The sequence below is a fragment of the Oryctolagus cuniculus genome, chromosome 17, assembly GCF_051225735.1.
Source record: "Oryctolagus cuniculus isolate XC-2025 breed Fujian yellow rabbit chromosome 17, ASM5122573v1, whole genome shotgun sequence".
In the NCBI taxonomy this organism is placed as follows: domain Eukaryota; kingdom Metazoa; phylum Chordata; class Mammalia; order Lagomorpha; family Leporidae; genus Oryctolagus; species Oryctolagus cuniculus.
The window spans coordinates 51,949,913-51,969,615 of NC_142883.1; the positions used below are offsets into that span (position 1 = coordinate 51,949,913).

Here is a 19,703-nt window from a genome sequence, read left to right on the forward strand (position 1 = left end):
TAGAGAGAAGCTGACTGAACAAATTTAAAGCTGACGGAAGTTGTGAATTTAGATACCAGGAACAGAACACACTGAACCAAAAAAAACGGAAGGAATCTGTATGCAGATAGTTGTAACAAAATCACAAAACACCAATAATCATCTTAAAGCAGGGTATGGGGCCGACGCTGGGCAGGCGCTGTGGCGTAGCGGGTAAAGCCACCGCCTGCAGTGCAGGTATTCCCATATGGGCTCTAGTTCGTGTCCTGGCTGCCCACTTCCAATCCAGCTCCCTGCTGTGGCCTGGGAAAGCAGTGGAAGATGGCCCAAGTCCTTGGGCCCCTGCACCCACGTGGGAGACCTGGAAGAAGCTCCTGGCTCTCAACTGCTGGCTTCAGATCAGCACAGCTCTGGCTGTTGCAGCCATCTTGGGAGTGAACTAGCAGATGGAAGACTTTCTCTCTCTCTCTCTTGTCTCTCTGAAACTCTGCCTTTCAAAAAAATAAATAAATCTTAAAAAAAAAAAAAAAAAAAAAAAGGCCGGCGCCGCGGCTCAATAGGCTAATCCTCCACCTTGTGGCGCCGGCACACCGGGTTCTAGTCCCAGTCGGGGCGCCGGATTCTGTCCCGGTTGCCCCTCTTCCAGGCCAGCTCTCTGCTGTGGCCCGGGAGTGCAGTGGAGGATGGCCCGAGTGCTTGGGCCCTACATCCCATGGGAGACCAGGAGAAGCACCTGGCTCCTGCCATCGGATCAGCGCGGTGCGCCGGCCACAGCACGCCGGCCGAGGCGGCCATTGGAGGGTGAACCAATGTCTCTCTCTCTCACTGTCCACTCTCCCTGTCAAAAAAAGAAAAAAAAAAAAAAAAGCAGAGCTTAAAGGCAGATCATCTACAAAGGAATGACCATTAGACTCAGCAGTCTTTTTTTTTTACTTATTTGACAGGTAGAGTTATAGACAGTGAGAGAGACAGAGAGAAAGGTCTTCCTTCCATTGGTTCACCCCCCAAATGGCCACTAAGCCTGGCGTTGCTCCGATCCGAAGCCAGGTGCTTCGTCCTTGTCTCCCATGCAGGTGCAGGGGCCCAAGCACTTGGGCCATCCTCCACTGCACTCCTGGGCCACAGCAGAGAGCTGGACTGGAAGAGGAGCAACCGGGACTAGAACCTGGCGCCCATATGGGATGCTGGCACTGCAGGCAGAGGGTTAACCAAGTGAGCCACGGCACCGGCCCCCAGCAGTCTTCTTTTAAAAATTATTTATTGTTGTTTATTTGAAAGGCAGAGAGAGAGAGAGAGAGAGAGAGAGATCTTATCTGCTGCTTCACTCTGCAAAAGCCTGCAAAAGCCTGCAACAGCCAGGGCTGGGCCAGGCCTAGGCCAGCGGCCTGCAGCTCTGTCCAGATCGGCCAGGTGAGTGGCAGGGACTCAGGTACTTGAGCCATCCCTGCTGCCTCCCAGGGTGCGCATTAGCAGGAAGCTGGAATCAGAAGCAGAGCAGAGACTAAAACTGAGACATTCGGTATGGGATGTGTGCATCCCAACCAGGTCTTAACCACCATCCCAAAACCTGCCCGAGCAGACGTCCTCACAGCCAGCACCGTGTCTATCCTGAGCCGACCCTGTCCTCAGTGGGTAGAACCCGAGGCAGCAGTCACCACCCTTGGCGCGCACAGTGTCACCCGGGGCAGATGTGGAGCGCGCAATTACAGCGTGTTGAGCCAGTGGCAAGAGAGTTGGCAAGAAAACAATGTAACAGAACTGCATTATGAAGATTTTCCTATCAATGCTGGAACATTCTTGTGTGTGTTTACCAAGAGGGGAGAGCTTTTCCCTCCAAGAGGCCCGGGGGGGGGGGGGGGCAGCAGCTGCTGGGGCCAGGAGGCAGCCAGAAGTCTGAGGGGCAGAGGGGTCCCCTGAGGCATGCAGTGGTAGTAGTTCCATTTGAGGTTCTCTGGGCCCGGGGCTGCCTTCCTGTACAGACATCAGCATCTCTGGGCGCTGGCTCTACTGCAAACCCCCAACCCCACCCCGGGGCCCTACCCTGGCTTTCCTGAGGGTGGGGTCCTGGTGGAGAGAATTAGGGATTTCAGGAGTGGGCCAGGACGCCAGAAGCCACTTCTGGGAAAAGCTGAAAAGCGGGTGTGGGGTGCGGGGTTCGCCCGGCCTGGAGAAGGCAGGGGCCGCCGGGCGCCCGCCCTCGCTTCTTCCAGGGAACTGGGGTGCGGCCCGGCCCGCTGCGGGCCACGGCAGGGGCCCGCCCTCCACGCCTCCGATCCCGCCCTTCATGATTTAACCCTGGCAGCCTGGGCGGTTCCGCAGCCGCTGCTTCCGCCTTCGGCAGGTGAGGGTCAGGGGCCCCCGCAGGTGCGCCCCGGGCTGGGGCCGGCGGGCGGGGCAGCTGCCGCGGGGTGCGGGGTGCGGGCCTTCCCTCCGGGGCCAGGTTTCTTCCGGTCTCCCTGCTCATTCAGGTTCCTGTTCCTATCCTACCTGCCGCGTCGGGGGTCCGGGGTTCTGGCTTTCTCCTTCCCCACATTCCGAGTCCACCTCTGCTTTCTCCTCGCTTACTTGAATTTGGGGGCGGGAGGAGAGGGCCAGGTGTGTGTAGGGGAGAGTGAGTGTGCCGGTCTCCGGGCCCGCGGCCCCTAGAGCCATGTTTAACGCGGGTTGGTGGAGTTGTCTGGAAGCCAAGGTAGACTGAGTGAGTCAGGTGTGCCGGTGGGCTCGGTGCCTGGAGGGGCGCCCAGGTGGGCGTGGAGTTCCCGCAGGCCCCTGGCCGCCTCTGTATGGGCTCTATTAGGCAGTCCCTAGCTTAGCTGGCAGCGCCGGCATTTAACAAATGCCTGAGTGGATTCCTGGGAGGCGGCGACCCTGGGCCTCTCTGGGGTGAGTGTACCTGCGTGGCTCAGACGCGTGTGGATGCTGCCCTTGTGTGCTGTGTGTATTCATGTGGCCAAGGTGGGGCTGTGGATCTAGGTATCTCCAGTGTCTCTGAATATTTCAAATAAGGATATTTCAACAAAGTTCATGGAAAATTTACATTAGGAGAAAATTAGGCATGGTTTTTGAAATTTTTGCACCAAAACAAAGTTGTCTTTTCATTCCGTTTTCCCACAAATTTTATTTATTTATTTATTTATTTATTTTTACAAAAGACCTAGTTTATTTGAAAGAGAAAGAGAAAGATCTTTCAGCTGCTGGTTCACTCTCCAAATGCTACAGTAGCTGGGGCTGGCCTGGGGCTGGCCTGGGGCTGGCCTGGGGCTGGCGGCAGGAGCCTGAAACTCCATCCAGGTCTCCCACATGGGTGCAGAGGCCCAAACACTAGGGCCTTCTTGCACTGACTCTCCAGGTGCATTGGCAGGAAGCTGGATCAGAAATAGAGCTGGGGGGGGGGGGGCGGGGAGGCCAGCACTGTGGCATAGCAGGTACCAGATGGGTGCCTGTTCCAGTCCTGGCTGCTCCACTTCCAGTTCAGCTCTCTGCTATGGCCTGGGATAGCAGTAGAAGATGGCCCAAGTCCTTGGGCCCCTGCACCCACATGGGAGACCCAGAAGAAACTCCTGACTTCAGATTGGCCCAGCTTCAGCTGTTGTGGTCATTTAGGGAGGGAACCAGTGGGTGGAAGACCTCCCTCCCTCCCTCCCTCCCTCCCTCCCTCTTTATAACTCTACCTTTCAAATAAATAAATAGGTCTTAAAGAATAAATAAATAAAAAGAAACAGAGCCATGGGGACTCGAACCTGTGTCCCAAGATGGGATACCAGCATTGCAGGTGGCGGTTTAAGCCTCTGCACCCGCCCAACTCTTTCAAGTACCCTGGTAGGTGAGAGGGTGTGTGGGCACTGTGAGGCCACCACAAAACACACCAAACACTGGACTTAAGGGAAAGGTTTATTGTTGGGTGAGGGAGAGGAGAGACAGACAGACAGACAGACACGTGTGAGGGAAGCAGGTCCTGTTATACTCACGGAGGGTAGGGAAGTGGGAACGGCAAATCCCGTTAGGGTGGGGGTGGAGCTGACGCTTGTGGTTGGGCCATCTGGTTACCTGACTCTTAGCAAGTCAGTCTGGGCTTAGGACCCATGCTTACTATGCAAGATGGTGATGGGGGCCAGAGCCTAAGACGGTGCCTGGGGCTTAAGATGGCACCAGAGATAAGACGTCACCATTTTACTAACCGGAACTTTGAGATAGCATGCCGGAACGTGCCAGATGTGAGAGGATGTGTGTCTGTGTGTGTGTCTATCTACACGTATGCAGGATGGTGTGGTCAGTGTGGCATCAAAGATATGTCACGTGTGGGGAAGGAGGTGTCTTGGGTGTACGTGGGGTACAGTGGTGTAGCTCGGGTCTAAAGGGGCAGTGTGTGTGGCTGTCCAGGGGCAGCGTGCCACAGTGTCTCAGCATTCATGCAGTCTGTCCCGTGAGCAGGCTGTAGACTACAATCTCAGGTGGCAGGTGGGCATGTTTGTCTGAGGTGAGCGCTGTGGGGTACCTAGAGGCCTTGGGGAGGGACAAGTTCTGCCCGGAGACCGTATGTGTGAGTGGCAGGGTGCCTGGCTGTCTGGGGCGCGTCCCTCCCTCTGTACCTGTGTTTCTTACTTGAGGGTGAGCGTGCATTCTGGGTGCCTGCCGTGGGCTTAGACAAGTAAAGGAAGGTGCCTCCATCCCCAGGGCTCCTCCTGCGGACATGCTGCCCGATGCCGGCTCCCCCTGGCTGCTGCGGCTGCTCCGGGACATCCAACTGGCCCAGTTCTACAGGCCCATCCTGGAGGAACTTAATGTCACTCGCCCAGAGCACTTCGACTTCGTAAGGCCCGAGGATCTGGATGGCATTGGCATGGGCCGGCCTGGTAAGGGACCCCTGCACCTAGGCCCTGGGCCCCTCCCGCCCTCTGAGCTGTCAATCTCCCCGTGCCCTGCCCCTTCCGTAGCCCTCTGATGCCGGCCTCTCTCAGCCCAGCGCAGATTGGCTGAAGCTCTCAAGAGGCACCGCTCAGGGCTGAAGTCCAAGAACTGGGTCTACAAGGTGTGTGCTGGTCGTGGTGGGCGTGGGAGGAGGCTTACAGGGCCAATTTATGCCTGGGAATCGGGTGGGCTGAGCAGCAAGGGGAGGTGGGCAGGCTTGAGCACACCCGCTGTCCGATCCTCCTCGTTTCAGATCCTTGGGGGCTTTAACCCTGAGCACAAGGAGACCACCCCAGCGGCTGACAGCCCAGTCCGCCTCCCCGAGGCCGAAGCAGGACTCAAGTGTCTGATCCCAGAGGGGGCTGTGTGCAGAGGGGAGCTGCTGGGCTCCGGCTGCTTCGGCGTGGTGCACCGGGGGGTGTGGACGCTGCCCAGCGGCCAGAGTGTGAGTGTCCAGGGAGCCCACGTCATCTGGGGTACCTGGGGCAGCTGCCGCCTGTGTTCCCCTGGCTCTCTCTGCGGCGGCAGCCTGATGGTGCCTCTCCCTCCTCTCCCCCCAGGTCTCAGTGGCTATCAAGTCCCTCCGGGTGGGTCCTGAAGGTCCCGTGGGCACCGAGCTGGGGGACTTCCTGCGAGAGGTGTCCGTCATGATGAACCTGGAGCACCCACACGTGCTGCGACTGCACGGCCTGGTCCTGGGCCAGCCCCTGCAGATGGTGAGCAGATCCCAGGCTGCTGGGCAGCAGGAGGGTGGGGCGTGGGCCACAGCTCACGCGGCGCCGTGCCCCTGCAGGTGATGGAGCTGGCGCCCCTGGGCTCCCTGCACGCGCGCCTGACGGCCCCGGCCCCGACCCCCTTGCTGCCCGTGGCCCTGCTCTGCCTCTTCCTGCGGCAGCTGGCAGCGGCCATGACGTACTTGGGGGCCTGCGGGCTGGTGCACCGGGACCTCGCCACGCGCAACCTGCTTCTGGCTTCGCCGCGTACCATCAAGGTGGCCGACTTCGGGCTGGTGCGGCCGCTGCGCGGTCCCCGGGGCCGCTACGTCATGGGCGGGCCCCGCCCCATCCCCTATGCCTGGTGAGGACCGCCCCGTGGTGGGCGGGCTGCAGGCGGCGATTCGGAGGGCCCCGGGCTGGGATCCGAAGGGTGGCTGGGTCTGGGAAAGGCCTTCTAGGGACAAGGGGAGTGTTTGGGGTCTGTGAGGGGCCCATACCGGCCCGGCCCCATTCAGCTTCCGCTTTCACAGGTGTGCCCCAGAGAGCCTGCGCCAGGGAGCCTTCTCGTCCGCCTCGGACGTGTGGATGTTTGGGGTGACGCTGTGGGAGATGTTCTCCGGCGGCGAGGAGCCCTGGGCGGGGGTGCCGCCATATCTCATCCTGCAGCGGCTGGAGAAGGAACGCGCCCGGCTGCCCAGGCCTCCGCTCTGCTCCAGGGCGCTCTATGCCCTGGCCTTGCGCTGCTGGGCCCCCCACCCAGCTGACCGGCCCAGCTTTTCCCATCTGGAGGGGCTGCTCCAAGAGGTGGGGCCCTTACCCTCCCCAGCCATGCACAAGGCTGACGCACAGGGACGCCTGTGCTGTGCCCCGGGACCCAGCTCTGAACAGAAAGCCCCCGGGGGAGGCAGCTTTGGCGCTGCACAGGTGCAGGCTGAAAAGCTGGGGTCTGTGTCCCAGAGAAGAGCAGCAGCTGGCTGTGGGTGTTTGACCAGGAAGAAGGAGGTTCAGTGAGGGAGGGAGACATTTGTGATGAAGCTGCCGTAAGGTGGTTAGCCAAGGTTAGCTCCCTCACAGAGCGCGGGCCCGTGTGAGCTGCTGTGGCTAAGTGTTTGATGGACATTCGCTCAGTGGTGGGACCAGCGTGATTATCCCCATTTCACAGAAGGGGCAGTTGAGGCACTAACAGCTTTCGTGACTTAAGTCCCACAGCCGGGATGTGAACAGTGGATCTGACTTCAAAGCGGTTCCCTATTTCCTGTGCTCGGCTGTTTGAGTTCCCTCTTCCTTCCCAGGGCACCTGGAGTGTGGGGAGGGGAGTGACAGGCTGACTTTACGTGTCATTTTGCTTTGGCCTGGTGGTAGAAGGGCATAGACATAGGATCCCAATGAAGGCCGAGAGATGAGGAGGGGGGGGGCGGCTCAGACGGGCCCCCAGTTAGAGTGGTGAACACGGTGGCTCTCCTCTTAGTCCCTATTGGGAGAGATGGGGCCTTTCTCTGTTACTCCCTGAACCCTGGGCCGTGTCCAGCTTGGCGTGGGATGCAGGTGTACCATCCGCCCTGGGTGACAACTAGGGGACAGGGACGATCTGACCCCGGGCCCAGCACAGAGGACACACCTTGTATGGGCTTGACTGGGGGGCACAGGGGGCGTCTCCTTCCCTCCCTATTCCAATCACACCTCTGACCCAGGCCGCTTGCTCAGCCCCCCTTTCTTCCTGTCTCCACAGGCCTGGCCTTCTGAGGGACACTGTATAAGGGATGTCACAGAGCCAGGTGCCCTGCGGATGGAGCCGGGTGACCCCATCACGATCATCGAGGGCAGGTGACAGCCCTGTGTCTCCTGAGCATCCCCAGAGGGCAGCTCACTTCCTGCCAGTCTCCCTGACTCCTGGTCCTCTCTTGACTTCTTCCAAATCCTGACCTTGTCTTTTCCTCTCTCTCCACTGGTCCCCACGAGCGCCACTGGCGGCCCATAGAGCCCTTTTGTGCTAGAGAAAAAAGGCCTCCCTTCCTCCAGGCAGACACGGCTCCAAGGCCCACGGCTGGGGGAGCTGAGCGGGGCTGGACCCAGGCGGCACTTTCTCCCTGGGTCCCATCTGTTCACCAGGTCCTCTTCCCACAGCCCGGACTCTGCCACCTGGAAGGGCCAGAACGGCCGCACCTTCAAAGTGGGCAGCTTCCCAGCCTCGGCAGTGGCGCTGGCAGATGTGGGGGGCCAGCCAGCCCCCTACCCAGTCCACAGAGGCCCCCCTGCCCGGGGAGAGCGCCGCCGGGGAGTCACAGACGGGTGAGGAGCTGAAAGGGTGGGCAGCGGAGCTGGGCTGGGGGCACCGAGTTCATCAGCTGCTCTGGAGTGGAAGCTGGAGGTGAGGCGGCACTTGCCTCCCAGCCGCAGCGCCAACCCCGTGCCTGGGAGCCTGAGTTTCTTCGGGAGGGGACATTACCACGTGGGGGTGGGGATGAACTGGTGGATCCCTCTCCAACAGGGACAGAGAGAAAGCAAAGCTCCGGGATGTGCCCCCAGCCCGGGGCCAGAGAAAGAACGTGCCCCTGCAGAGGATGAAAGGTGGGTGTGGAGGGGCTCCGGGTCTCGGGGCAGGAACACCCCTCTGTTCTGTCCTCCTGCCCTGCAGCCATGCCTCGGCTGGGACTTCCTTCCCCTGGTTCTGCCTGTTACCACTGTACTTTACAATCTTGAGGAATATGGAGCGCCCCCTGTCTTCCCTGCTGACCAGCATCCCCCTACTCTGGCTCGAGATTTTGTCCTTTGGGCCCTCAGCAGCCTGGGTCTTGAAGTTCATTTGCAGTCCTGTCTTATTGCCTCACCTAATACATGCAGCACCCCACGGGCAGGGTGGACTAGCTCAGCCGCCAGCGCTGGCTAACCCCCCCAGCCAGCCAGAGCAGGCAGAGGCAGGGCCTAGCACCTGGGCCGCCTCTCAAGTTGTTTCTTTCTTAATTGTGCAGGCATCTCCAAGAGTCTGGAGTCGGTTCTGTCCCTGGGTCCTTGCCCTACAGGGGGTGGTTCAAGCCCCCCTGAACTTCGACATGCCAGAGCTGTGCCCCAGGGACTCCCAGTCCTGCCTCCACGCCCACTCATCCCCTCCGGCTCTTCTCAGCCTAGCCAACCCCCCAGGGAACGGCCTCCCTGGCCCAAAAGAGACCCTCCTCACAATCATCGCACAGGGGGGCCTGGAGCCGGCAAAGCTGCTGTCCCCCCTGGAGGCCTCTTGCCCGACCAGGAGTTTCAGAGGAAGATTTCAGAGGTGAGGACTCACTGAACTGACCTGCTGTCCAGAAGGGGCCGCAGGCTGGGGCGGGGCTGAGTGAGCCTTTGTCCCCCGCAGGTGGAGCTGGGCGTTCATGGGGTCACCTACCAGGAGTGCCAGGCGGCTCTAAGAGCCACCGGCGGAGATGTGGCTTCTGCCATCCAGAACCTCAAGGTAAAGCCAGACCCCTCTCTATAGAAGTTCCTTTCTCTCCTGCCGCTGCTCCCTGGCACTCAGCTGCTCTCCCTCTGGTCCTCCCGCAGGTGGACCAGCTGTTCCACATGAGCAGCCGGTCGAGAGCTGACTGCCGGCGCATCCTGGAGCACTACCAGTGGGACCTGTCAGCTGCCAGCCGCTACGTCCTGGCCCGGTCCTGAGCTCTGCTTCCTGGGGCAGGCATGGGAGACCTGGGCCCTCGGGGTTGGCCGTGCAGGAGGAGCCAGCAGAACCGAACGAGGTCCTCACAGGGGCAGAGTTCCCCACCTGCGGAAAGCAGGTGCAGGAGGTGCCCAAGGGAGCCCAGGGTTGGGCACGGAGGGGGCGTCTCTTCCCTACCCTGCCCATGGCCTCTGAAGGCTCAGGGTCCCTTGGCGGGGCCAAGGAAGTGTGCTCTGCTCGCCACATTCCCAGAGAGGAGGAGGACCTGAAGGAAAAGAACTGCACATCAGACCCAGGGGAGACCGTTCCCCTTCAGAGAACAACCAAGTGGCTGTCCGGAGCCACCCTGAGCTACCTCACTGACTCTGGGGGCGGCCACCTGGGAGGTGGAAGCAGCCGTCGGGACTTGGGGCCCCAGTTGCCCAGGTTTGGTCCAGCGCCATTGTGGGTGATGGGAACTGCTCTCTTGGACGCAAGGGCATTCGATCCTGGCAGCAGGGACCACGAGAGGGGCCAGCCCCTGCCCCAGCCCAGTAGTTCCCTTTGCTCTACCTCCCATCAACTCTTCGCCCCTCCCCCATCACATACATCTTCCAATGTCCAAAAAGTTACAAAGTGTTTATGAATATAACATACAAAGATGCAGCCTCCTTCCTAGGGCAAGGCAAGGAAGGGGTGGTTAAATAAGGCACAGGAAGCTGCAGGAAGCACCGCTCTGGGCAGGGCCCAAGGGGGAAAGGAAGTTGGCGCTGGGGCCCAGCCCTGACACCTGCCGGCGGGGGAGGTGGAGATCCCCTCCAAGTGCCAGGGTCCGAGGCTGAGCTAATTGGCAAAGCTGACGAAGGAGAGGGGTGGCCGCGTCGGCTGTCTGCTGCTGCTTGCCCTTACTCGGCCATGCCCTGTCGTAAAACCCCAGAGTCTCAGGTGCCAAAGGCCTTCGGAGGGCTTGGAGTGGGTGGGAAGTTTGAAAGCCAGTAAGCTTGTGTGCTGAGGGGCTGCTGGGAGACCGGGGCGGGGGTGGCAGGGACGGGTTCTCATACACACCCTGCTGTGGGGGCCCCAGGCGGAGGAGGCCAGGGAGCAGGGGCGGGGTGGGGCACCGTGACCCCAGCCTCTCCGTCCCCTGCAGTATACTTGGAAGAAAGGGGGCTGCTGCTCGGGAGGGCGGGGCCGGGCCCGCAACCGGCTTCAGTTCTGGTAGAGGTGGTACTTCCCTCACCCTAGGGTAGCCTCTAGCTGGTGATGGCAGAGGGCCCCGCGCCTCCTCGCTTCTCGAAGAACATGTAGTCCTGCAGGGAAGCCGCCATGAACGGGGGGCTGGGCCAGGTCTGGAACCACCCCCTCCCCTATACATGACATCCGTCCCTAACCCACCCCTAGTGAGAAGCCAGCGGGTGCACAGAGATTCAATAAGGGATGGCAAAGGACTGGCAGGAGGAGAGGGGCAGGGGCAGGGGCAGCCAACTCACGATGAGAAACGTGGCTCCCAGCAGCACAGCCTTTAGCTTCACGTCCAGATCCAGTGGGAACTGCAGACCGAAGTCGTCTGCGTCCGTGAGCGCCTCTCGGAGCAGCCCCCCCCACTGCTTGCTGATGCGGCCCACGCTGCGGGACTCGTCCTTGGTCTTCACCTGTTGGGGGAGAGGGGAGGACCCTACTGGGAGCATGCACCCCATCCCAGTGGCCTGCGGACACCCATCCTGGCCAACACGGATGAATCATGGGAGCTCTACACTCAGTGAATCCCCTCAACCGTCTGTGGGACAGCTGGGGAGACCGGGCACCCTGGGTCTCACTGTGAGTCTGGATTCAGACCCAGTCCCTTCCTTCTAAGGACCCTGCATGACAACATGTGCGGTGCGAGAAATGGGAGGTGACACAGTCTCATCCCCTTAGCGTGAGGCTGGTTGCTGTCTGCTTTGGTTGTCAGTGTCTCTGCTGCCTCCCTCCAGGTGGTGCAGTTGGCGCCCCACACGCAGTAGCCTGGCGGGGAAGACAGAGGAGGCTGCCGAAATGCTGCCTCGTTTACCAGCCACGTGGGCCCTGGAAGCCTGCATCTGCCTGGACGGCTACTTTTTCCCTAAGGTGGGCCCTGCCCAGCACTGACCGCAAGCCTCATGTAGAGGGGAGCCAGGCCCTGCTACAATAGGTGGTGACTCACAGCGACTTCCTGGTCCTTTTCCTGTGCCCATTATCCAGTAACTAGAACCAGAGCGACTTCCCTGTGTGTCTGCTACCCCCCGGCCCCACTTTCCTACAGCTCTGGGACCCTTCCTGCAGCCCCGTCCCAGCCGGCGCTGCAGTCCCGAGCAGGCAGCCCATTCATAATTATGTAAAAGAGACACTAGGCTTGTGAGAACCCCACGATCTGCCCATTCCCATCCAGAGAACACCCAGTGCTCGCTCTCCCAGCTGGTTCCCATCATGGAGCCTCCCTCTGGCTATTAACATGACTCATTTTAAAGAGCAACCCTAGGTGAAGCGCCTCACCAGACGCGCTGGCAAGTCTGCTGGATCACGCCCGTTGTCTGCTTTATCTGCACAGGGACTTAGGCCTGGGGAGTCTCTGCAGTGCCTCTGCCTTCCAGAAACCAAGGCGCTTCCCATGCCTGACTCTGAGACCCTCACCACGTAGGCTCTCAAAACTGGGGCTAAGGGCATCGCGTGGGCTCCAGGCTGCAGGGAGCGTTTGGACCTCCCGATCGGCAGGGCAAGTCAGGATGTTAAATGCAGGCATGCTTCAGGTGTTAGGCTCACAAACTCAAGCCCAGCCCATGGCCAACGCCCCCGCCCCCGCCCCACCCCACCCCCCAACGGGTCTGGCTTTAGAGTTCCACTCCCACCCCTAATGCAGGGCTGTCAGTAGCCATCAGCACCCACACTATGCTCTCCTAACACCACAGGACATCCCATTTCTAAATGGAAGTGTGGCAGGTCAGGGTCTTGAGCTTACTAAACCCATCCTGCCTCCTGGAAGCTGCCACCTTGGTCTGTGCAGGTCCCAGCTCCCCTTACGGCTGATACCTCAAAGTTGGTGTCTGTGCCACAGCCACAGGTCCAGCAGGGTCCCACTACTCGCAAGACTGTCTGGCGATCCGCATCCTGGATGGAGAACTTGGGGAGGAAGGGATGCCAGGTCTGTAGCACGTGGCCGATGGTTGTGCCTGGTGGAGCCTGTACCTCCATCTGGAGTGGGAGGCAGACAGCGTCACCGCCAAACCGGGGCGCCCTATCCCAAGCTCCCACGGGTCCCAGCTCTGTCTACTTATCTGCCTCCCAAACCGTCCAGCTCCCGCGGGAGCCAGGCCTCCCCATCCCCTACTGCCCACCGGCCCCTACTGCCCACCGCCCTTCAGAACCTATCCCCAGGCCTGTTCCTCCCCGCCCACCTCCTGGAGGCCGCAGGGGCAGCAGCTGCAGCCACAGTGGAGCGGACGGATCAGGCGCAGCACCTCCCTGTCCCCAGGGTCTGCCAAGCGGACACGCAGCGGCCGGCGGGCGCCACAGCACAGACGGGCGCAACAGTTGCTCTCCTCAGCTGCCTGACCCAGAGGCTGCCCAGCCCCTGAGCGCAGCTCGTACCGGTTACAGGTCTCCCAGCCTAGGAACGCTGTCAGGGGTGACACACTAAGGCCTGGGCACCTCGGCCACCCAGGAGCCCGCCAGCCCTGCCAGGGTGGGGAGGACCAACCTACTCCTCCTCCCACTTACTTTCCACTCGTTCAGCCTTCTGGTGAATCAAGATCTGATCGATCTGGAAAGAGCAGGGGCAGCGCTGACATCAGCTGGCCGGCCTCCATCCCGGTCCCCTCCCTCCTTCCCCCTTACCTGTACCAGGAATTCGAGGCCAGCAGGCACCCCGGGCAATGGCAAGAAGGGGGCAGCAGGCCCCGGGGCCACCGGGCCCGGCGAAGGGAACACAGCGAAGCCGGGTGCAGGGGCGGGCACCTGTGCGGGCACTGGTGCCGGCCCGGGCCCAGGGTGCAGCGCCGGCTCCGGGTATCCAGCCGTCACAGGGTAGGGAGGTGGGGGCGAAGGCGCATAGCCCGTGGGGGGCAGGTAGCCTGTGGGGGGCAAGGGTAGATGAGGAAAGTATCCGCGGCACCGTCCCCCTTATCCCTCAGCCCCCTGCGCGGCGCGGCAGAGCAGAGACGGGGTGGGCAGGGGCAGGGGCAGGGGAGCAGGGCGGCGGCTCCCCAGGAGGAAGGGAGAGGCCCACGCGGCCAGTCCGGGCACATTCCTGGTGGATGCGCTCCACACCCGACACCCAAGTCCGGGGGGGATAACGGAGACCCCAGCCTCGCGCCCCCTTACCTGCCATGGAAAGGGACGGGAGCTCGCGGGGTAAAGGTGTCCCGGCGGATTAGTTCTGGAAGCGGAGGCAAGCTCGGAGACAGCCAGACAGACACAGAGACAGACACAGAGACGGACAGGCAAACGCGAGGACGCAGCTGTGCCTGACGCCGGCCCAGGGTCTCTAGGGCGGCGCCTCTGACTCGGGGAGAAACCGAAAGTGTCAGCGGGCGGGGCAGGGTACCTGGGACCCTGGATTCCCTCAGGGGCCCCAGAACCGCCCCCTCCCTTTGTTCTCCCATTCTCCGCGGGGGCGGCTGTTGGCGGACGGCAGCACGGACGGAGCCGCGGTCGGGCCGACGGCGCGATCTCGGCCGAGGTCTCCCTGACCCCTCTGTGCCCCCGCTCACCTGGAGCCCCCAGAATCGTCGGGGTGCCGCGCGCTCCGCGGCTCCCAGGAGCTGATGGAGGCGGGCCCAGGACCCGACCCCGCCCCTCGACCCGGCCGGGCCCCGCCCCCCGGCCCGCGCGGCGCGGCTGCGCGGAGAAGGCCCCTTGCCTGCCCCGGGCCGCGGACCTTGCACCCAGAGCTCTGCCCCGCGGCCCCGGCGTCCCCGCCCCTTCCGTCCCGGTTACAGATGCCGGGGAACAGCGGCCAGGGACCGCGACCAGCCGGAACGCGGCCCCGCCGTGCCCTGGAGGCCCGCGGGCGCGCGGTGCTCGGCGCCCCTGGCCGGGAGCGAGGCCGCGTGCGCTCCCGCCGTCCCGCCGCGCTGGAGCCTGGGCTCCTCCTCCCAAGGGCGGCTCGGGCCTCGCTGACGCAGCGGAACGAACACCCTTCGCTCTCATTCCTTGGCTTCCAGCGCTGGTGCCTGGCTCCCTTTTCTCCCTCCCCGGGGCGACTTGTCTCCCTGACACAGCGGAGACCCCCACGGGCGCCCCCGGCCACAGTGTCAGTAGGAGTGAGGGGAGCTCGGGGTTCCGAGAAGGCCTCCCCCGCGGAGAGCAGTTCTTTGTTTGGGTCCTGCGGCTATGGGGTCTGCGTAGACCGAGAGGAGCCAGAGAGGAGTTTGGAGAGGGAGGGCCAAACACACGCGCAAGGGCAGCAAGGAGGCAGCCGAGAGATTTTAAACTGCAGCAAGAGAATCGGATTTGTTCTGTAGAAAGAGGATTCTCTGGATACTGTGGGGCAGCGCTTGGTGTAGGGCTTAAGACACCTGGGTTCGAGTCCCGGCCGCTACTTCTGGTTCCAGCTTCCTGCTAATGCAGACCCTGGGAGGCCGCGGTGATGGCTCAATTAATTAGTTGGGTTCCTGACACCCACGTGAGAGATCTGGGTTGAATTCCCAGCTCCTGGCTTCTGCCTCCGTGGCCATTGCAGATATTTGGAGAGTGAGTCAGAGAATGGGAGCTCGATGGAAAAAATAAACAATTGACCCCCCCACACACACACTGTGGAGAGAAATGGGGGTGCCCAGGGTGGGCTCTTGGCAGTAAACTGGGGAAAGAATGGCTGTGCTAGTGGTGTGCAGAGGCTCCTGGCAAACTTTAGAGATATTTAGATCCTAACATAGAGCTTGGTTGGAGATGAGCAGTTGAGGACCCCAAGTGGCTGCCTAGTGACCAGGCAGTAGAAGTGTCACCCCCAAGATGAGCAGATCTGGGGGCCTCCACCTGCCCCTATGTCCATGTCCATGTCCATGTCCATCTGGATTGGCCCTGGCTTCCCTGTCCCCAGGCTGTCCAGCTCCTCCCACAACTTCAGTCATCAGCGACTCCAGACCCAAATGCCTGTCCTTTCCGCCAGCATGCACTGAGACTCTGCATGGCCCAAACCATGAGTCAGCCTCCAACAAAATACACACACACATGCACACATACGTGTGCACATGCGCGCACACACACACACACACACGAACACGCACGCAGAAATCGAGTCACCCGGGGAAAGATTTAGTGAACGACTACTAGATGGCAGATATTTGAAGCAGCAGGCGTGCAGAACAACCAAATTCCTGACCTCCTGGGGCTTCCATTCTATTGGAGAAGGGACAGAAAAATAAGGAAAAAATAGGTGGGAAATCAGTTGAGTGCCATGAAGACAGAGCAGGACAAGGGAATTAAGGAGTGGTGGGCACGGGGTGCACACTAGGAAGGTGTCTCCGAGGTGACAAACGAAAATCTAAAGGGCATGTGTGGGCGTCCAGTCTGCATGGCTGAAAGCATTTATCGCTAGAATCAGCTGCCCCTGTGCCACATCAGAGTGCTGGGTTCCGTGCCTGCCTCGGACTACGCACTCCAGCTTCCTGCTAATGCACACCCTGGGAAACCACAGCGTGGCTCAAGTGACTAGGTTCCTGCCACCCACAGCAACACCTGGACTAGTTCCCAGGTCTTGCTTTGGCCCTGGCCTAGGCTTGGCTATGGGGGCATTTTGGGGAATCAACCAATGGATGGGAGCCTCTCAAATAAACACATGAATAACTTTTTATAAGATTTGTTTATTTGAAAAGCAGAGTGATGGGAAGAAAAGGAAGAGAGATCATACATCCGCTGACTCACTCCCCAAATGGCTGAAATGGCCGGGGCTGGGCCAGGCTGAAAGCAGGAGCCTGAAGTACCATCTGGGTCTCCCACATGGATGGCAGGGGCCCGGGCACATTAGTGGGGAGCTGGATCAGAAATGAAGCCGCCAGGACTCACACTGGCACTGATATGGGATGCTGGTGTTGCAGGAAGCAGCTCAGCTCAGCTGCCACTATGCTGCGGTCAAAATAATGTTTTTAATTTAAAAAATAAAAGGGTCGGCTGTGGCATGGTAGGCTAAGCACCTACTTGTGGCACTAGAAGAGGCTGATCCTCCTCCAATCTGCTGTGGCCTGGGAAAGCAGAGCAGGATGGCCCAAGTGTTTGGGCCCCTGAACCCACATGGGAGACCCAGAAGAAGCTCTAGGCTCCTGGCTTCGGCCTGGCGCCATCCCCAGTCACTGTGGCCATCTGGGGAGTGAACTAGCAGATAGAAGCTCTCTCTCTCCCCCCAACTCGTAAATGCCTGGATCCTACTTCACATCAACCAAATCTGAATGATCTTGGGTGAGGTGCAGACTTAGGAACTTTTTGCAAATACCTTGAGTCCTGGGTCCACTCCTGATTTCAAACCCTCCTGCTAATTTGCACCGCGGGAGGCAGTGAATGGCAGCTCCAGTAGCAGGGCCCCTGCCCCCAACCTGGGAGACCCGGATTGAGTGCCTGGCTCCTGGTTTTCAGTTTGACCCGGTCTCAGACATTGTAGGCATTTGAGAAGTCAGCCAGAAGATGAGAGATTGTTTTGTGTCTCTCTGCCTTTGAAAAAATAATAACTAAAAATTTAAAAATAAAAGACAAATCCTCTTTCAGGCTGCCTCGTCAAGAGTAGGCTATAGGGGCCAGTGCTGTGGCATGGAAGGTTTAGCCTCTGCCTGCAGCACCGGCATCCTATATGGGCACTGGTTCAGGTCCTGGCTGCTCCAGTTAAGATCCAGCTCCCTGCTAATGCACTTGGGAAAGCAGCGGAAGATGTTTCAAGTGCTTGGACCCCTGCACCTGCGTGGGAGACCCGGAAGAGGCTCCTGGCTCCTGGCTTCAGCCTGGCCCAGGCCTGGCAAGTGTGGCCATTTAGGGAGTGAACAAATGGCTGGAAGATTTCTCTTTCTCTCCCTCTTTCTCTGTATTTCTGCCTTTCAAATAAATAAACATTTTTTAAAAAAAAAGATTTATTTGGGACTGGTGCTATGGCATAGCTGGTAAAGCCACCACCTGCAGTGCCGGCATCCCATATAGGTGCCGATTCAAGTCCCAGCTGCTCCACTTCCAATCCAGCTCTCTGGTATGGCCTGGGAAAGCAGTGGAAGATGGCCCAAGAGCATCTCCTTCTCTCTCTGTGTAACTCTGCCTTTCAAATAAATAAATCTTTTTAAGAAAGATATATTTATTTATTTGAAAGGCAGAGTTACAGAGCCACTGGCACAGAAATAGAAATCTTCTATCCGCTGGTTCACTCCCCAAATGGCCCCAGTGGCCAGAGCTGGGCCAATCGGAAGCCAGGAGCCCGGAGCTTCTTCCGAGTCTCCCACATGGGTGCAGGGGCCCAAGAATTTGGGCCATCTTCCATTGCTTCCCCAGGCCACAGCAGAAAACTGGATTGGAAGTGGAACAGGCAGGACTCAAACCAGCACCCTGGATCAGAAGTGGAGCATCTGGGACTTGAACCAGCACCCATATGGATGATGGAATTGCAGGCAGCAGCTTTACCCACTACAGCACAGTGCCGGCCCCTAAATAAATCATTTTTAAAAAATTGGCCGGCGCCACGGCTCACTAGGCTAATCCTCTGCCTTGCGGCGCCGGCACCCCGGGTTCTAGTCCCGGTTGGGGTGCCGGATTCTGTCCCAGTTGCCTCTCTTCCAGGCCAGCTCTCTGCTGTGGCCAGGGAGTGCAGTGGAGGATGGCCCAAGTACTTGGGCCCTGCACCCCATGGGAGACCAGGATAAGTACCTGGCTCCTGCCTTCAGATCAGCGCGGTGCGCCGGCCGCAGTGCGCCAGCCAAGGCGGCCATTGGAGGGTGAACCAAGGGCAAAGGAAGACCTTTCTCTCTGTCTCTCTCTCTCTCACTATCCACTCTGCCTGTAAAAAAAAAAAAAAAAAAAAAAAAATGTAGGCTGTAGATAGGCAAGGGTGGGAGGCAGTCCCTACAGAACTCTAGGTGCGGTATGATGGTGGCTTGAATCAGAGGCCGGGGCAGCGATGATGGAGGTGTAAGAAGCAGATTCTGGGTATGTATTTGAGCCGACGGGACTAGATGACATTTGCAGGTCTGATGTAAGGAAGACAATTCAACAGTGACTCAGGCTTAGTCCAGGAGACCCTCTCTACAGTATGGTTGCCACCCTTACTCTGTTCGGTCATTTCCTGCTTGCCCTCCCAGTCCTGGGTTCCAGGCACTCCTGTTCTCACTCTGGACTTGTCCCCACAACATAGTCCTGTCCCTTTTGTCCCTGGCAAATACCTATTCATGCTGAAAACCCAGCGAATGGACCGAAGTCTTATGGGTACCCAAAGGCAAAACAAGCTCACTTCAGTATCTACTGGTACCACTGAACACGTGGCATCCAATTATCTTTTTCAAGGGTCTGTCTGCATGCTCAAATCTGAATTCCTTGATTAGCAGAAAGAAAGAACTCAGCTGTGAGAGCTGGACAGAAGAGACTGAGTCCCAGATTCCCCCTGCAAGACATGGAACGAGTTACTTCCCTCCCATAGCTCCCCTTTCCACGAAACCGCAGGGCTGTTGAGAGGACCTGACCCACTGCTCAGGAACTGCCACAACTCTCACCCCTATGAATGCTGCCTTCACATCTGTCTTGTCCTTGTCACCCTTGAGGCCTTCTCCACCCGGTCTTGTTCTTGATTCTAGCGGGCTAAGGCCCCCACCCTGAATGGCTTTTGCTTGAAGGCTTATGAACCCAGTAATGCAACCTGGAGCTCCCACACTTGGCCTTATGCTCCTTTCACGTTAACTAATCTAAGCCGGCCCTGGAAACACACGCAGGTAAGGTGAAGGCGTCAGCTCGCAGGCTCCTCCCCCTGCCTTGTGCTGCTCACCTGCTGGCTGAGCACGTGTGTCCTGGCTCTGGGAGGCGTGCTGACCTTTTCTCTCATCTACGAGCAATAAACACAGTCTGCTCACCATTCTGGTATGAGTGTCCCTTGGTGTGCCGCACCTGACAACGCCAAATCTTATTGCAAATCACAGCAGTAACCATAGGGGCCAGTTATCAAGCAGGCCTTATTTTTCTGGGTTCCCCAAGAGTCCAGCCCACTGGCAAGATCAAAGCTAAGGCAACTGGGGATCCCATTACCTGCAGGGTGGCCATTTCAGAGGCTTGGGGTCTCCTCCACCTGGAGGTTCCCTTTGGGCCCTAGAAGCCACCTGAGATTAAGGATAAAGATTCAGCAAGAGCTCCAGCCAGGGAGGTGGGGGCCTGGGGATCCCGCTGTGGTTCTGCCACTGAACTTTTGGGCCATTCTTGAGGTCCCCTTGGAAGCTTCTTCTTGTGAATATTTATTTATTACACACAACACAGAGATCTCATCCACTGGTTCACTCTCCGAATGCCCA

At 59.4% G+C, this 19,703-nt stretch overlaps 2 protein-coding genes across 7 annotated transcripts; one reads left to right on the forward strand and one right to left on the reverse strand.

Annotated features, from left to right (window-relative positions):
* The first annotated feature begins 1,901 nt into the window (after window positions 1–1,901).
* TNK1 (tyrosine kinase non receptor 1) lies at window positions 1,902–10,364 on the forward strand. 3 transcript variants are annotated; one of them, XM_008270785.5, is made up of 13 exons: window positions 1,902–2,320; window positions 4,654–4,832; window positions 4,938–5,008; window positions 5,141–5,332; window positions 5,448–5,603; window positions 5,681–5,964; window positions 6,134–6,407; window positions 7,333–7,427; window positions 7,728–7,892; window positions 8,092–8,171; window positions 8,573–8,871; window positions 8,953–9,048; window positions 9,138–10,364. In XM_008270785.5, the coding sequence occupies exons 2-13, from the start codon at window positions 4,670–4,672 to the stop codon at window positions 9,249–9,251; spliced, it is 1,989 nt and encodes a 662-aa protein (XP_008269007.1). In that variant the 5' UTR covers window positions 1,902–2,320; window positions 4,654–4,669; the 3' UTR covers window positions 9,252–10,364. The 3 variants fall into 3 exon arrangements, with proteins under 3 accessions (XP_008269007.1, XP_069917433.1, XP_051681208.1); XM_070061332.2 differs by lacking the exon at window positions 1,902–2,320 and adding an exon at window positions 2,367–2,447; XM_051825248.3 differs by lacking the exon at window positions 1,902–2,320 and adding an exon at window positions 2,746–2,862.
* On the reverse strand, window positions 9,852–18,232 carry PLSCR3 (phospholipid scramblase 3). 4 transcript variants are annotated; one of them, XM_051825250.3, is made up of 8 exons: window positions 13,956–14,308; window positions 13,567–13,743; window positions 13,081–13,316; window positions 12,964–13,006; window positions 12,642–12,862; window positions 12,277–12,438; window positions 10,722–10,883; window positions 9,852–10,541 (listed from the first exon to the last, which is right to left on the reverse strand). In XM_051825250.3, the coding sequence occupies exons 2-8, from the start codon at window positions 13,571–13,573 to the stop codon at window positions 10,485–10,487; spliced, it is 888 nt and encodes a 295-aa protein (XP_051681210.1). In that variant the 5' UTR covers window positions 13,574–13,743; window positions 13,956–14,308; the 3' UTR covers window positions 9,852–10,484. The 4 variants fall into 4 exon arrangements, with proteins under 4 accessions (XP_051681210.1, XP_051681209.1, XP_017204355.3 ...); XM_051825249.3 differs by having other exon boundaries at window positions 13,567–13,747; window positions 13,956–14,307; XM_017348866.4 differs by lacking the exon at window positions 13,567–13,743 and having other exon boundaries at window positions 13,956–18,232.
* Window positions 18,233–19,703: the final 1,471 nt, after the last annotated feature.